This window comes from Rhincodon typus, chromosome 14 (genome assembly GCF_021869965.1).
Source record: "Rhincodon typus isolate 14 chromosome 14, sRhiTyp1.1, whole genome shotgun sequence".
NCBI lineage: Eukaryota > Metazoa > Chordata > Chondrichthyes > Orectolobiformes > Rhincodontidae > Rhincodon > Rhincodon typus.
Genome location: NC_063345.1, coordinates 24438168 through 24456341, shown reverse-complemented (window position 1 = coordinate 24456341; position 18174 = coordinate 24438168). Strand labels below are relative to the sequence as shown.

General features: G+C 40.3%; 1 protein-coding gene across 5 annotated transcripts in view; it reads right to left on the bottom strand.

The window, feature by feature from the left end:
• The window catches only part of lnx2b (ligand of numb-protein X 2b), a 75284-nt gene that overhangs the window by 44333 nt on the left and 12777 nt on the right, over positions 1 to 18174 (bottom strand). Inside the window, exon 1 of one of the 5 annotated variants that reach the window (XM_048605072.1) lies at positions 17628 to 17968. The exons of 2 other annotated variants lie outside the window; for them this stretch is intronic. Coding sequence is in view for 1 of the 3 variants with exons in the window: in XM_048605071.1 (XP_048461028.1) it covers positions 17871 to 17938 (68 nt within the window). In the remaining 2 variants the exon portion in view is untranslated. Of the gene's footprint in view, positions 1 to 1590; positions 1706 to 17627; positions 17969 to 18174 lie in introns of those variants that run through there. 2 more of the 5 variants (XM_048605071.1, XM_048605073.1) reach the window with 2 other exon arrangements.

The following is an 18174-nucleotide window of genomic DNA, read 5'->3' as shown; positions in this document are numbered from 1 at the left end:
TTCAGCACGTCTTTATAGGTTAACATTTCAGGGTACAATAATACCCAGCTAGAGCCATACTGGAGGAAGTGTCATCTTTTTACTGAGACATTGAACTTGTCCTTGCAGCTCAATGTGAAATGCCCCATCATTCCATCTGAAAAAGAGCAGGAATATTTTCTCCAATGTTGTGGCCCACATTTACCAACATCATTGAAATAGATCATTAAGTCATTTATTTAATTGTTGCTTGTGAAAGCATACTGTGTAAAATTTCGATGGACTGCTTCCTACATTGCAACACAATCATTTCACTTCAAACATTGTTTAACAGTTAAGATTTTACGAGCTTGTGCATGACACTATATAAAAGCAGCATTTTCCTTTCAGTTTCTTTGGGTTAACACAGCGGAACACACTACTGTAATGCTTCTCATTACCAAGCTGTACGGGAAACAGAAAGGGAAGCAGTAAGCATTCTGATATTAACACAACATTTCATTAGATGTGAAATCTGATGAATTTTGACCATTTGTTTGTGCCATGCAAAAGATGCAATGTATCATGAAATATCCCAAAGATATGCGAATGCATGTTGGAAATGTTAACAGTTACAATTAAAATGAAATGAAAATGGGAATTATGGAAGTGATTTTGTCTTATAGAGGAACAGACGGATCAGATTTTAGGGGGTCTACGATTGCATCTATTGCAGAGAGAATAACGATTTTCTCCCCCTACAAGACATAATAGTATTTTAGTATACAAATGCACTTAATATCAACCTAGTGAGTAATAGGTACTAATCAACCCAGAACGACCCAAAATGTGACAAGAGTTGTCATTAACACATCAGCTTTAGGAGACGTCATAGGATAGACAAGGTAGGAAATAAAAATAAAACTGTCTTTGGGAAGTGTTCCTGTCAGAGGATGAGGCTGAGGAATGACAGTAGGGGTACAGCAAAGGATATTTTGTATCTGGCTGCATCATATCTGACCCAGAAGGTACTTGATTTTAAAACTTGATGCTAAAAATACAGGTTTTCCACAATTCAGTGCATAACCCATACATATTAAAGGGCACAAATTTTCAATCTGTACAAAAAGAAAACTTGATTCAAAATGCAAAGGCAGTATCACAACCATGGTAGATGAATATGCTGGTTAGGCATGATACTCTATTACCAGCCACCCTTATCCCCTCTGTTTAAAGAGTCTCATTTGAGAAATACCCTACACATTACATCATCACAATAGAATTAATTGACATTGACAGTATAATTATTCAACTCGCCCTTGTGATGTTCCAGACAGTGACTGGTCAAACAGCAAGTCTTGAAACAGTAAGTCAAAAACCTATAACAGTCAGCATCATACGTCATTACCGTAACAACTCGCTATTTAGTGCACCGGCTTCTTCCTTGGTACTTTCTGCTTTAGAAAGCCAAATGCAAAAGAAATCAGTTGCTACATTGAGATCAGATTTCTCCAAATTAATTACGCCTTGTGTAATCAAAGCTATGGCAAACCATCCATCAACAGCAGAAAACTATTTCATAATATGACAAAGCAAAGGCAAATGTTGATAATGCTGAAAAATATAAAGTACCAGAATGAGAATTTGAGCAGTCTCCCAACAGTGCAAAATTTGTTTGTCACATCCAAACTTTCTGGCCATGATTTAGTATTCTACCAGAGATGGGAATGGACATCTTCAGGAATCACTGCCTCCCCTCCCTAAAGCTTGCTATATCACACTCTAAGCCACTTAAGAATCATAGGCGAATCACAGGCCTTAACGGTGAAGTCCCACCCTTCCAAAAGCTACAAACCAAACCAATCAGAGGCCAGCATCTTCTGGTTCCCAGTGATCATGCTGGAGTCCCAGGCTTTAAGTGATCCAACAGCAAGAAAGCATGTCATTTTCTTTTTGGGTCTCACAGTGAGGCTGGCCACCCTTAAGCAAAGTAAACTGGGGCCACTGGCCCTCGTTTTCCAGTTGGAGAATCAACCACTTTTCTTGCCTGTGGGGAAGGCAAGTATTTGGGCCGGTGGTGATGTTGAGGCATTTAGGTGGCTCTTAATTGGCCTTTTAAGGGGCTTTATTGGTGACAGCTCAAGGTGGTCATCAACTGACTGAGGAAGCAAGAAAGTGGCTCTCTCTCAAGGCCAACTTCTTTGCTCTTCTCACCATCTGCTAGGAGGGAATAAATTAACCTTCAGTGTTAGGGTCCGTATGTCAAAGTAACTGGAATGTCTGCCCAATTTACAGATGTGAAATAAGAAACAGTTGAGAGCAAGAGGGAGACCTAGTGAATTGCACTTCTTTGTAGCAATTTTAAATTTTTCAAATATCTCAAAACACTTCAAATGCTAATTCCCTTTTGAAGTTCATGTGATTGTTATGTGAGGAGTTGAAAGGAGGGAAGAATTGGCAAGAACGAGATAAACAAAGGAAAATAGATAATGAAATCTCATTAGGGAACTAATGACTGCATAGCCATGACTAAGTTCTTGGGAAATTTACAAAATAGTGAAATACAGGCTGTGGCTGGAACCTGGTAATCTTCTCCCACTGGACTGCAGAAAGCTGGACCAACAGTTGCCAGGTTCAAGCAGAGAGGTAAGTTTGAACAGTAACAAAAACAAAGTTTGTGGAAAAGCTCAGCAGGTCTGGCAGCATCTGTGAAGGAAAAAACAGAGTTAACGTTTCGGGTCGGGTGACCCTTCCTCAGAACTCAGTTCACAGATGCTGCCAGACCTGCTGAGCTTTTCCACAAAGTTTGTTTTTGTTCCTGATTGACAGCATCCGCAGTTCTTTCAGTTTTTATTACATTTTCAACAGTTTATGTTTAAAACTAATTCCTATCTTCAGTCGAATATCAGCGTCTTTGGATGAAGATAAAGGAAATTTACGGAGGACTTGTTCTTCAATTTACAATCCAGTCATTGCCTACTCAACTGTATGTTAGGTTGGAAAAGAAAATCATCCTGCAAATCATCTTCCTTTAAAAAGCTGCCCTAAAGGTGGCAGAACAGGTTAATATTGTAGTTAAGAAGATACATGGGACAGTTGCCTTCATCAGTTGTGGCATAGATTATAAGAGCAGGGAGGTTATGTTGGAACTGTACAGGACTAACTGGAGTACAGCATGCAGTTTTGGTCACCACACAAGAGGAAGGATGTAATTTTATTGGATGAAGTGTAGAGGGGATTCACCAGCATATGGCCTGAAAAGGAGCATTCCAGCTGTGAAGAGAAAGTTGGTAGCCTTAGGTTATTTTCATTGGATCAGAAAAGGCTGAGGGGGGGAACCTGATTGAGGTGTACAGAACTATGAGGGCATGGTGGGGGTGGATGGGAAGCAGCTGTTCCCCCTAATTGAAGAGTAAATAATTTTAATTTTAAATCATAATTTTAAGGCAAAGAGCAAGAGGTTTAGAGGGGATTTGAGGAAAAAGGGTGGTGGGAATCTGGAATGCACTGCCCGAGAGGGTAGCAGAGATGGGAGACCCCACAACCTTTAAAAATATGTGGTTGTGCACTTGAGATGTCATATCATTCAAGGCTATGGGCCAAGTGCTGGAAAGTGGGATTAGTGCAGATAGGTCAGCACAGTCTTGATGGGCCAAATGGCTGCTTCTGTACTGTATGACCCAATGTCTCTATGATTCTTAGTGACATTTGGTCTTAATTCATCCAAAGAATTACAATGTTATGGGTATGGAGAGCCTGAAACCTTGCCCTAATGAGTCATAACTTCTAAAATGGGCATGCATGAGCAAAGTTAGATTCCTAATATTTCTTGTGAATTAGTATAAATCATCATGACAGTTTGTTCTCTTAGATTTTGCTTATAGGCAATTCATATAGGTTTCGATATTTTGATTTTATACACTGGATATTGGATCTTATGGGCTCAATGTGTTCAGCAGTCTTTATGAATTCATCTGTCATCCAACAAAAAGGCAATACTTTTAAATAGATATTTAATTTTAATATGCAAATAATCCCATAACAAATACCACAACTGGTCAACTGTTTCAGGCAGCAGCTCCTGTTAATAAGTGATCCGTGCAGCCTCTGTATACAGCCAGGCTAAGAATATCTATATCAACTCGAATGTACACCTGTCACTATACAAAGTCGTCAAACAACCCCACCCATTCTTAACGGGGACAGCCCTTACCAGGACTTGTATTTGCAAGTAGCTGTGAACCAGCTCTCCTATAGGCTCCTATTCAAAGACAGAGAGAGGCTTGGCAGCCAGTCAACTCGTTTTCCATTTCATCACCTAGCTGTTGTTTGTCTGTTGTCTGTAGATTAATCAGCACGAACTATCTGAGAAAATGGAAAGAGATCTGCCCACTGCTAGTTGCCTTATTTATGCTGCCTACATTTAAGGATAAATAGAATCTTCAAATATTCAAAAAGTTTACCTCCAAGGAAAGCAGAGAAAGGGCAGTGCTGCTGTTATTTTAATACATGATTGACAATTTATGAGATTATGCCACGATTTACTTTCTGAATCATGGTTGAGAGAACCACATGTGATAACAGGCCATGTATTGCTCATATTTCAATTAAAACCTTCAGGAAGTTAATCTGAAACATGTCCTTGCATACTGGTGGTAGGCAAGCAAGCCGTCTCTGATACTAAAGGAACATTAACTATGTTTGGTTTCAGTCACAGTATCATTGGCAATGAAGTGAAATAAACTCAACATTCCACCCGCACCGCCTCATTGGAGGCTAGCTTACTCCACCAGAGACCAGCTATCTCTTCAGATCAGGAAATGATCTTCTTGGTCTAACTAGCCCAGTGATATACTAGTCCATGCCTTCAGTAACTGAGCAGTCAGTAGTCATTACTTTTACAAGTAAGTGATCTCCAAAGCAGCTCATCAACATCACTCGATCAGTACCCTTTTCAAAAGGTCGCAGGTGTAGCATAGGACTAACAAAATTACACACACATGTTATTCAAAAAATAAATTGAGAGTAGTACACTTATAATCAATAAATGAACACCCCAAACTACAGGAAAATACATGGGTTTACAATCAAATAAGAACTTTATTCAGTTAGACCGTTGTCAATTTATTCTCTCTGCTTCCTATTCTCCTCCTCCCATTTTCTTTCCAAAGCTCCCCTTCTCCCATTTCATGGTCTTTAAACATTTCAGCAACCCTCACTCACACCTACTTCTTCAATCTATTTTTGATTCAGGTTTCTTTATGGCTTTGCTATTATCCTATCCTACTGTTCACATCCCTCTCTTCGTCACCGCTATCTATATTACCACCACCAGAAAATCAGTAACACATAATCAAAGGGACTTCTGTTTTCCAATTAGTTGTTTTAAAGAAAATTTTAAACGTTTCAAACAAATTACCAATCCTACTATGATGCCAGTTGTAACTCATTTGCAGGACATAAATATTTCTGTACTTTCCAGAAAATTTTAACAGAAATTAGGTACAGGCAGCAAAAACAGTGGTAGAATTGGCCATCAACAGACGAGGTATCTGAAGCTATCTGTCCTATCAAGCAATGAAGCAGGTTTGTGCATTTCATCTCAATGGAATTTCTTCAGGCATTAATTCAGGAGTAACCAGAACAGAAGTATTTAAAAACTTCTGAAAACAACAGGGTGTTCTCAAATGAACTGTTGTGAAAAGGCTGAATTCTTTTTTGCCTCTGAACACCCTCAATAATGGGATGGCTGCCTCCAAACACAAGGTAAGCTTTAGTGTGTATATATATATACACACACACACACACACACACACACACACCATTACATCCAGGGGATAGGGGCAACAAATCTTCAGTTACAAGTTTATACCGGCTTACTGAATCTCAGTTATAATAGTAAAACTAACCTGACGTGTCCCACTCTTAACTGCTAACTAGGGATCCTACTGGAACAGACATATCCACATCCTCTTTTTAAACCTATTTTTCCAATCAATCTGTTCAGAGATGTTGTTACACGTCTCTGGAACAGGTGGTATTTGAATCCAGGCCTCTCGGTCCAGAGGTATGGATACTACCGCTGTGCTAATAAAAGGCAAAACTAGCATCTACTATGTTGTAGCTTCATCATCTAATAGTCTGCTGATCACATTCATTCTCCAGGTTCCCCTGAGAAAATACAACCACTAAGGTGAAAGAAGAACCTGTATTTATATAGCACCTTTTCGTGATTGTAAAGAGATATCCTGAGGTCAATGAAGTACTTTTTTCAAATAGTTAGTGTTCGAAAAATGAAATAGGCAATTTTCACACAGCTAGGTCCCACAAGCAACAGTGTAAATGTGAACAGATCATTGGTTTTAGTAATATTGCTTGACAGATAAATGCTAAACTGGACACTGGAGAAAATTTCTTGCTGTTCTTCAAAAGAGTGCTGGGAGATCATTTATATTTAGCTCAGGTGGCAGGGAGCTCAGTCTAAGAGAAGCTTTGAGGTGGAGGAAGCATCCAACTGTAAATTATCACCAGCCCACCACTGCAGGTTAGAATGAGCAATTTTTCCTTCAGAATGCATTGATGATGATTGAAGTATCTTGCATATATAGATTTGCAGTTTTTGGAACATATAGTGTGCCATCCACTGCTGCTGCAGGTGTGACAGCACATCACAGAATGATTATTTCAATCAACCTGCTCAGACATTTAAGTATGCACCTTTGGAACAGGTGTGACGTGAACCCGGGCCTCCTGGTCCAGAGATAGGGGCATTACCACTGCAAGGCAGAACCCTCACATCAATTTAAAAAACAACTGATCCAGCATCCATTGCTGTTTCTGCAAGGAATTGGAACGAGGCTGCTAGCATCACTCTGCACTGCAAACAAGCTAACCAACTTCCTAGCTCTTGATATCATTCTGGAGCTATGACCGGTTTTGGGAGCTATTAAACATTTTGACAAGATTCAAATGTGGCAGCACGTTTGGTATCATAAAACTGCACCATTACACATAGTGCACAGCACAGTAAGTTGACACAACAGGTTTCTTTTTAAGTGTTTCTTTTTTTAAATTGAAGATTTTCATACTAAACTGGCAGAACAATCCATGACTCATAACGAGGTCAAAGATAATGGACCATGTGCCCAGCCAACAGGATCACAACTTTCTGAACCAGCTGAGATAACAAGGTGTAGAGCTGAATGAACACAGCAGGCCAAGCAGCATCAGAGGAGCAGGAGAGCAGGAATTAAAACACATATAGAGATTGGCTTTGTGCCACGTACCCGCATCTAGAAAGTGTCACTGTTCACTCATTTGAGTCCTTCACAAGAAGGTTTTTAATCCAATTTTCTCCTCCACCCGTGCCAAAGATACAAATTTTGACAGTCAGTTCCGTACTGCCTGACAATCCCGAGTGCCTCAACATGGTCATTCTTCACGTTAAGCTATTCAACTGCAGACAGGATGAAAGGCAAACCTGAGCTTACACAAAGTTGGCACAGTTGCTTTGCAATTTTTAACATGTTTCTTTAATTATGTGCAGTAGTAAGTAAATAAGGCATAAAGTTAAGATCATAAGAAATAGGAACAGGAGTAGGCCTTCAACCCCTCGAGCCTGCTTTGCCATTCAATATGATCACGGCTGATCCAACATTCCTCATGGTCACTTTCCTGCCCTTCTCCATAACCTTTGATTTCGTACTGAGCTGGGCTAGAAGTGCCAGAAGTGAGGCAATAAAGATATCCCTGTATATGGGGCTGATACAGCAACATGTGGAAGGTTGCAGCGATTCAACCGTGATGTGCTGCATTGACCAGGAAGGTCCCAGTCTTATTCTGCGCTGAGTTAGTTGATCTGAGGCAGGGGCAGGAATACTAAAGAAACGAAACGCATTGCGCTTTACATAATGTCAGTTGGGAGGACAATAGCACAGTGGATACTAGCTCAGCAACCACTGACACCTGGAGTAAATCTCTGCAGATATAAATTCAAATCCCATCGATGCAGTTGAACAGATGTAAATATCATCAATAAAAAATTGGAATGGTTGCATCAATGTTGATCATAAGTCTAAATCATTTTTTTGTAAAAATCCATATGGCTTACTAATGTCTTTCATGGAGACAATCTGCCATCCTTACTTGGTCTGGCCAACATGTGACTCTGGACCCATAGCAGATCAAAATGACAAGTCACTCACTTACATTAAACCGCTATATAAAAAAAAAGTAAAGCACTATGAATGTACTTGTGCTGCATGGACTGCAGCGGTTCAAGGAGGGGGCTCAATGCCGCCATAAGGTGGCAGAGTGGCTCGGGTTCGATTCCACCCACGGATGACTGTCTGTGTGAAGTTTGCACATTCTCCCTGTGTCCGCATGGGGATCCTCTAGTTCCCTCCCACAGTCCAAAGATGTGCAGTTTAGGTGGATTGGCGATGCTAAATTGCCCAGTGTCCAGGAATGTGCAGACTAGGTGGATTTCCCCATGGGAAATACAGGGTTACAGGGATAGGGTAAGGGGGTGGGATGCGCTTAGGAGGGTTGGTGTAAGCTCGATGGGCTGAATGGCCTGCTTCCACAATGTAGGAATTATATGACTCTTAAGGACCCTCACATATGGGCAATAAATGCTGGCCTTGCCAGTGGCTCTCACATCCCAATGATATTTTCCAAAAGTTTATTGTTGAGGAAAATGTGACAACCACTTTTTGGTACCTATGGGTCTGCAAACCCAACCAGCTACAGGAAGTGAGAATGTGTGAATGCTTGGCTGAAGATAGAGGCACGCCCAGCTGAGATCTCCTGCTCAGTTGCTCTCATATCTTACACATGAGCATAGCCACTTGAGAGAATGACTGCTCTCCACAGAACTAAGGGTGTCAACTTATTTAACACAGCAGCAAAAAAATTGAAGGAAACAGTGTTTTTGTTTGATTTTTTGGGAGAGGGCTGGTGGCATACCTCCCCTATTTCCTAAAATTATCTCTCTGTAAAGTGGGAGCCCATAATTGGAAACGTTTGCACAATTACGGGTAAGGAACACTTTATTACATTGCCAAAGGACCAGTTCCACCTGTGAGGCTGCAATTGCCAGCAAATTGCGTGACTGCTAGAGGAATCATTGCCAAGCCTAACATAGCCCCACAAGATGTAAAACATTAGAAGCCAAGGGCCAATAATCAGAAGTTGGAACACTGAATATTTTTTTCTCATGCCCAACCCAACCACTGATGTGGAAATTGAACCAATGCAGGAACATTCCTATTTGGATACCAGACTGTACAGTGAATTTAGCCACTGATCAGGTACACTTTGTTCATACAAGGTTTAACTCTGTTGTGATGGCAACAAAAGTCAAAACACATGACAAGGTGGAGCGACAACAGCACAATTTGCTTACAGTGGAACTTAGTTAGAGATCAAATCACAATAGATACATTACACAAAGGCCTTATTATTAACAGACACTAAACTCAATTATTCAGAATCTCAGAAAAATTATAAAATCCATTCCTTCTGATGATCTCACGGATCAGTGAAACTTGCTGCAATATCTTAGCATTCTTAGCACCACGTGACAACAAACAAGAAGTTTTAAGGTGTCATCCTGTGCTTTTTTTGTGTTCAATATCATGGTAAAATGCAGTTAATACATTTACTTTTTATGATAAATAAACACAAGAAAGCAAGACTTTGGGAATAACATAGTCTGTTTTTCTCCTGTATTTTCCCTGTCCCAATTACTTCAATTCTTTGTTAGGCTACAATATCTCAAGTGGCATTCTCTCTTCAGTGAGTGACTGGTGAGGTACTGCAAGAGGGCCTGTAGCTTGGGCCCAGGCTATTCACAATTTATATCAATAATTTGGAGGTGAAGCCCACATGATGTATTTCTAAATTTGTAGACAATACAATGCCAAGCAGAAATGTGTGTTGTGAGGGAAGTGTTAAGGGTGGATGTTCGCAGGTAAAGGAACAGCTGAAGAAGGGAAGCATTCAAAAATGAGAGAACGAGACTCCAGAGACAGTATGTTCCTGTTAAGGTGAAGGGCAAGGCTGTTAGGTGTAGGGAATGCTGGATGACTAGAGAAATTGAGGTTTTGGTCAAGAAAAAGAAGGAGGCAAATTTCAGGTATTGACATCAGGGATTGAGTGATTCCCTAGAAGGGTATAAAGGCAGTAGGAGTATACCTTAAGAGGGAAAGCAGGAGGACAAAAAAGGGACATGAAATAGCTTTGGCAAATAGGGTTAAGGAGAATCCAAAGGGATTCTACAGTTACATTAAGGACAAAAGAGTAACTAGGGAGGGAATAGGGCCCCTTAAAGATCAGTAAGGTCACCGACGTGTGGAACCGCAGGTGATGGGGAAGATACTAAACAAGTATTTTGCATCAGTGTTTACTGTGGAGAAGAATGTGGAAGATAGAGAATGTGGAGAAATAAATAGTGGCATCTTGAAAAATGTCCATTATTTCGGAGGCGGTGGTGCTGGATGTCTTAAAATGCATAAAGGTGGATAAATCCCCAGGACCTGATCTGGTGTACCCTAGAACTCTGTGGGAAGCAAGGGAAGAGATTGCTGCCCATCTTGCTGAGATATTTGTATCATCGATAGCCACAGGTGAGGTGCCAGAGACTGGAGGTTGGCTAACGTTCTGCCACTATTTAAGAAAGGTGGTAAGGAAAAGGCAGGGAACCATAGACCAGCGCGTCTGACACCGGTGGTGGGCAAATTGTTGGAGGGAATCCCGAGAGACAGGATTTACATGTATTTGGAAAGGCAAGGACTCATTAGAGATAGTCAACACGACTTTGTTCATGGGAAATCGTATCTCGCTAACTTGATTGAGTTTTTTGAAGAAGGAACGAAGAGAACTGATGAGGGCAGAGCAGTGGATATGATCTATATGGACTTCAGTAAGGCATTCGATAAAGGTTCCTCATAGTAGACTGGTTAGCAAGGTTAGATCACATGAAATACAGGGAGAACTATCTATTTGGAAGCAGAACTGGCTCAAAGGTAGAAGACAGAAGGTGGTGGTGAAGGGTTGCTTTTTAGATTGGAGGCCTGTGACCAGCGGTGTGCCACAAGGATTGGTGCTGGGTCCACTGCTTTTTGTCATTTATATAAATGATTTGGATGTGAACATAGGAGGTATGGTTAGTAAGTTTGCAGATGACATCAAAATTGAAGGTGTAGTAGACAGCGGAGAAGGTTATCTCAGAGTACAATGGGATCATGATCAGATAGGCCAATGGGCAGAGGAGTGGCAGATGGAGTTTAATTTAGATAAATGTGAGGTGCTGCATTTTGGAAAGGCAAATCAGGGCAGAGCCTATGCACTTAATGGTAAGGTCCTGGGGAGTGCTGCTGAACGAAGAGACCTTGGAGTTCCTTGAAAGTAGACCTGCAGGTAGATTGGTTAGTGAAGAAGGCGTTTGGTAATATTGGTCAGTGCATTGAGTATAGGAATTGGGAGGTCATGTTGCGGCTGTACAGGACATTGGTTCAGCCACTTTTGGGATATTGCTTGCAATTCTAGTCTCCCTGCTACAGGAAGGATGTTATGAAACTAGAAAGGGTTCGGAAGAGATTCACAAGAGTGTTGCCAGGGTTGAAGGGTTTGAGCTATAGGGAGAGGCTAAATAGGCTGGGATTATTTTCCATGGAGCTTCGGAGGCTAAGGGGTAACCTTATAGAGGTTTATAAAATCATGAGGGGCATGGATAGGGTAAACAGACAAGTCCTTTTCCCCAAGGTGGGGGTGTCCAGAACTAGAGGGCACAGGTTTAAGGTGAGAAAGGAAAGATATAAAAGGGACCTAAGGGGCAACTTTTTCACGCAGAGGGTGGTGTGTATATGTAATGAGTTGCCAGAGGAAGTGGCGGAGACTGGTACAATTATAACATTTAAAAGGCATCTGATGGGTATATGAATAGGAAGGGTTTAGAGGGGTATGGGCCAAGTGCTGGCAAATGGGACAAGATTTATATAGGATATCTTGTTGGCCTGGATGTATTGGACCAAAGTATCTGTTCTGTGCTGTATATCTCTATGACTCTAAGTGATTTCAGGAGGACTTGGACAGGCTTAATGGATGGGCAAAAACATGGCAAAAAGAATATAATTTGGATAAAAAGTGAGGTTATCTACTTGGTAGGAAGAATAAATGTACAAAATGTTTCTTAATGGTAAGAGGTTAAAAAGTGTAAATGGACAAAGAGACCTGGGTTTCCATGTCAGTAAGTCACTAAAGGCTAACAGAGATGCAGCAAGCTACTTGTAAGGCTGAAGGAATGTTAACCTTTATTGCAAGAGGATTGGAGTCCAGGAGTAGTGAAATTTCGTTTCAGCTGTATAGAAGATTGGTTAGACCATACTTGGAGTACTGCGTACAGTTTTGATCTTCTTAGCTCAGGAAAGGTATTATTGCCATAGAGGGAGTACAATGAAGATTCACCTGACTTGTATACTCAGGATGGCAGGGCTGTCCTATGAAAGAGAGATTGAGAAAACTGCTTCAGTATTCTATGGAGTTTCAAAGAATGAATGGTGATCTCCTAGAAACTTATAAAATAATTAAAGGGATAGACAGGGTAGATGCAAGCAAAATGTGTACCCTGGTTAGGGACCATAGAGCCAGGGCATACAATTTAAAAATAAGAGGGATGCCATTCAGGACTGAAATGAGGGGAAAGTTTTTTTTTCTCAGAAGTGAGAAACTCAGTGTTGTCAAAGCTCAGACTCTGAGTATATTTAAAGTTGGAGGTGATAGATTTATGTTTACCAATAGGGTAAAGCGTTATAGGACATTGTGGGTAAAAGGTATTGAAGTGTTCAATCAGCTATGATCATATTAAATGGCTGAGCAGGATCAATGGGCTGAATGGCATATTCTTGTTCCTGGATTGCAGTTTCTCATCCAGGTGTAATAGTGATGGCATATCAGCAAACAATGTGACCATGTATTTCTGTAACTCCAGCCAGGGTCAATGGACAATGAGCAGAAAATGAACCCTGGATGAATATCCCATAAATAAAAGGATGATGCAAGTAACTACTGTTTCCAGGAATAACTGTTTCAGAGGAACAGTCTCAAACCTTCTGGATCTGTGATTTCCCCAACTTTCCAGACAGAATCGCAACTATGTGGCAAGCCCCAATTGTTGTTTCTGGAGTGTTCCGAGGGAGGGTCACTGGACCTGAACTCCATTAACTCTGCTTTCTCTCCAGAGACTGCCAGACTGCTGAGTTTCTTTAGAAATGTCTGTTTTTGTTTCTGTTGTTTCTTATACTGCCTTCCAAAAAAACCATGACATATTCACTGTTTCCAGCAATGCAGGAGGTTCCCACATTCATCTTGAGATTTACTTCTTGCAAAAGGCATATAGATAGGTTGAGAGTGCAAAATTTTGCAGATGGAATGTAATGTGGGAAAATATGAGGTTGTGTACTTTGGCAGTCAGACCAGAAAGCCAAATATGACTTAAATGGAAACAGACTGCAAGGTACAGCAATGCCGAGGCATCTGGGTGTTCTATTATGTGAATCACAGGAAGTCAGCATGCAGGTACAGCAAGTAATAAGGAAGGAAAAATGTATGTTGGCCTTTATTGCAAGGGCAATAGAGTTTGAAAGTAGGGAAGTGTTGCTACAGCTGTACAGTTTTGATCTTAATCATGAGATCACAAAGCACAAATGGTGGCCATTTGGTGTATTGTTAGTCCCACATCCCTGTTCTTTCCAAAATCCCAGCAACCATTTCTTTCAACGTGTCGGTCAAATCCCATGTGAACATTATCACTGAATGTGCTTCTACTGCTCTGTCAGGCAGTGCCATCCAAAATCATGACAAATCATTGCATCAAAAAAATAGCTATCTCCTGCTTCTTTTGTTAAGCATCTTAAATACATGTCCTATGGTTACTAACCACCAACTTGTGGCAATACGCTCTTTATTATTTATTCAAAACCCCTAACCTTTTACACTTAAGAACAACTCTGATAGCATTAATCTCTTCACATGATTGACATTCCTTACCCCTGATATTTTTGTTTTAGGAGCTCTCCTTTTCACCACTGCCAAGGTCTGGATGTCCTTCCTAAAAGCGTGGTGTCCAGAAATATATACAATACCTCTGCTGGCATCTAACTGTAAAGCGTTCTAAAGATTTAAATTAACTTTCATGATTTTGTAACCTATATTTATAAAGCCACAGATCCTGGATTTTTTCTTTAAGAACAGCCTTTCTTGCCATCTTCAAATATTTGTATTTGCAATATGGTCTGTTGGTGACTTTGGTGCTAAATGTTGACATCCCTGTCTGGGGGCTTTCTGTGCAATGAAGGATGATGTACTTCACCAGCACAGCAAGTATGGATTAATTTAGTGATTAAAAGGGATAAATTATGTTAAGGACATGTTGTGTAGGATAGGCTTATATTCCATTGAATACAGAAGATTAGAGAAAATCTAATTGAGATTTTTAAATGATGAATGCATTTGCTGGGTGGAGAAACTTTAACCATTTCCCCTCATTGGGATAAGGGGCAATGACATTAAAAATAGTTAAGCTGTTCTGAGGTGATGTCTGCAAGCTTTTCCTCTCACAAAATGTAGTGAGAAGCTGTAACTTTCTCCCCCAAAGTAAGGTCAATTGAAATTATCAGAAGTGAGATTGATATTAGGCAAAGAAATTAAGTGTTATGGGTCCAGAGAGAGTAAATGAAATTAGGACTCAGATCAACATGATCTAAATGAATTATAAAACAGGGTCAAAAGGGCTGAATGACAGTGACAGCTTCACAAGATTTATAACATCCAAACCAGACAACAATGTGCATCTACATAGTACCATTAAAATTGTGAAACATTGAGGTGTTTTACAGGAATATTATAGAATAAAAATCCCTGGACTTTTCTAAAGTGCAAAATTCTGAAGGTAATTTTCTATAATTATCCTGAATAAAGCATTGAAATTTACAGTTGGAAAAGGAGATATTATTTTTCTTCAATGATGGCTTCAATAGATAAGCTAGTACACATCTGAGAAAAAGCAACCATTTGTTCTTGAGGGGGGGATCTTATAGAAACATATAAAATTATGAAGGGAATAGATAAGATAGAAGTGGAGAGGATGTTTCCACTGGCAGGTGAAGCTAGGACAAGAGGGCATAGCCTCAAGATTAGAGGGAGCAGATTTAGGACTGAATTGAGAAGGAATTTCGTACCCAGAGGGTTGTTAATATATGGAATTCCTTGCCCAGTGAAGTAGTTGATGCTACTTCAGTAAACATTTCTAAAAAAAAGGTAGATTTTTTTTGAACAATAAAGGAATTAAGGGATACGGTGAGACCGCGGGTAAGTGGATCTGAGTCCACGAAAAGATCAGCCATGATCTTATTGAATGGCGGAGCAGGCTCGAAGGGCCAGACGGCCTACTCCTGCTCCTAGTTCTTATGTTCTTATGTTCAATGACATTTATATGATGAAGTTGTTTTTACTTTCCCTGAGCCAACATTTGGCTCTGAGAGAGAGATTATCATGGACAAGAATAGTGTAGACACAATATAGAAAGTACTTTTTTATTGAGATCTAATTGGCAATTTAGCAGGTTGTTTTCTGCCTTTAGTTTTAAGCTAATTGATACAAATGCTCAATAAAAACCTGAAGAACTGTAGATGCTGTAAATCAGAAACAAAAACAGTTCTGAGGACGGGTCACTCGATCTGAAACATTAACTCCAATTTCTCTCCACAGATGCTGCTGGACCTGCTGAGCTTTTCCAGCAATTACTGTTTATTTTTTCTGATACAAAATGCTAACTGTTTTTGAGTTCTTGCTACGTACATTGGTCCAGACTATAGGATCTCAGCTATAGCAGTAGAAATCAGGTCAACCATGAGCATCACTGCACAGTTTGCACTTCACAAATATTTTGCTGGCAATTTAAAGCAATGAGCGAGGATGTTAATCCTACTCTGAAAAACAGGAATTATATTAAGCACTGCATCAAAATCTCACAGCTTGATTAATTGCTTATACTGGTTGTCTCACTTTGAAAGACTATTATTTCAGATGTCAGACCTCAAGTATTTAGAATTTTATGTAATCAAGTCTGTAAATTTTTTTGAAATTACAATCAGATTTTACAAATTATAACCATCGTCCATTTCTGTAGATTATGTTAAAAAAGTTCAGGCAATACTACAATAAAATGTACAAACTGCAGGCAGTTTAAAACAGGATTTTGAAATCAAAGTTACCTCTGCTGTAGCTCAATATAGACAGAAGAGCCTGGGAATTGTTCAACAGTCTAGGTTCTGCACAACTGCACACTCAAGTCACTGGTAAACAGCACGAAAGTGTAAACATAGATACGTGGAATTGGCTCCAGATGTTTACCAGGCAAAGAAAACAAGCACCTTCTCAGAACCAGATACTACAAAACCCACACAAATGCAGTTCTTCCATATCATTAGAGCTCTGGAGGCAAGCATCTTCATGCTGTGTCACCAAGATTAACAGTTATGATCCTACCATCAGTGCCAATATATTACTGAATCCATCAGCGAATGCAAGTTTTCAGTAATTGGAAATATGCCATTGCGGCAATGGGACCAATGCACCTTTGAGTACAGCCCCTTATGTAAACAAGAGTGGGAGTGAATTAAACACAGGAAATTTTCGGAATACACTATAAGTCAATCAGCATTTACAATGACAAGACGGTTAAGAAAATGCTCCGAGTATTTGCCCTTCAAATAAAGAAATAATTGGGATCAGCGAATACTTAACGTTCCTTTGAACAGTTTTGCACTGTATGTGGGCACGGTGTTGCACAAAAATATCCCGTGAAAACTGCATTGACAGACATGCCGAATGTGAGTAGCAACATTTACATTTAAAAAGTAAATAAAAAACTGGACTGATTTATAATGCCCCTTCTCCCCCAATCATGCACACACACGTCAATCAGATTCAATATCATTCGATCAGCGTTTGGTGCCTCGATGCTGTTTGAACAGCAAATATTCGGATTAAACAGACCTAGCAAAGCTTTCGACAGTTTTGACTTTTCACTTCGATAACTTCGACTGAACTTTGGCTTCGCTGATGAGCGATAGTCTCTGTTAGCGCCCAGGACTACGACCGGCTACAAGGGAAATTTCAAAATTCCTGCAAGTTTAAAACTCTGATGCTATCAGTCCTCTGATCTCCCAGTTTAAATTAAAGTTAAGCTCTACCCCATTACTGTAATAAACCCAGACTGGGATTTCAATGTCACCATTGTTTTAATTCCAACACGGGTTAACATCCTGCAATGTGCCTATATCATGTCATTTCACAATCCTGGGGGTTTTGTGATGTGATTTTTCTTTGTTCCGATTCTGTATTTATTGTAAAACTTTTACTTTATAACTAACCAAGTGTAGGTCATTTTACAGCAGCCCGCACCACCATGGAAATATAACCCTCTCTCGCTCTACCTGCTCGACTGACGCCAATCACCATTGATCCAGAGAACAAAGAACTGGAGCAACAATCATCAGAGAATCAATAAAATACAGAACCCGAATCGGAAACCGGAGATCCCCCCCAAACGCCAGCGCCTTGTAACGCATAGTCTAATTGCAGTTTTGGCCGCGCCTGAAATTTACCTGTCGAACCTTTCGAGAGAGTGGGAGGGAATCACTGAAGTCGAACGAGTCCTTTTTTTGATTGAACAGGAACAAAGTCCGCTTTTTCACGAGCTAATGCTTCAAAACACAGATATATCTCTCTCTCTCTCTCTCTCTTGCCCGGCAGAAAAAGAGACACATTCAAAGTGCATTCACCACTGCATTGTATTGCCAGTCGCCACAGTAGTAAGGACACTCTCCAACTACAACCTCACTGCTCACCTAATCCTTTTACCAACGGGGAAATAAAGGAAAGGAACTGACGTTGGGTAGGCGGGTTCCGTCAGCATGGAGACCTGTACGTCAGACAGCCACATTAGATGGCTCTGGCTCAGTGATTTGCGCGGAGTGCTCTTGGGTTTCATAATTCAGCTGTGAAATATCAGGCCCCTCAGTCTAGGGCATAACTTACTGCAAAATACAACCACCCACTTATTGAAAGCCACTTAGATTTACATCAAGGATTGTCAGATTTAAATCCAACTCAAAACCAATGGACACAGGGTATAATTGAAATTGGGTACTG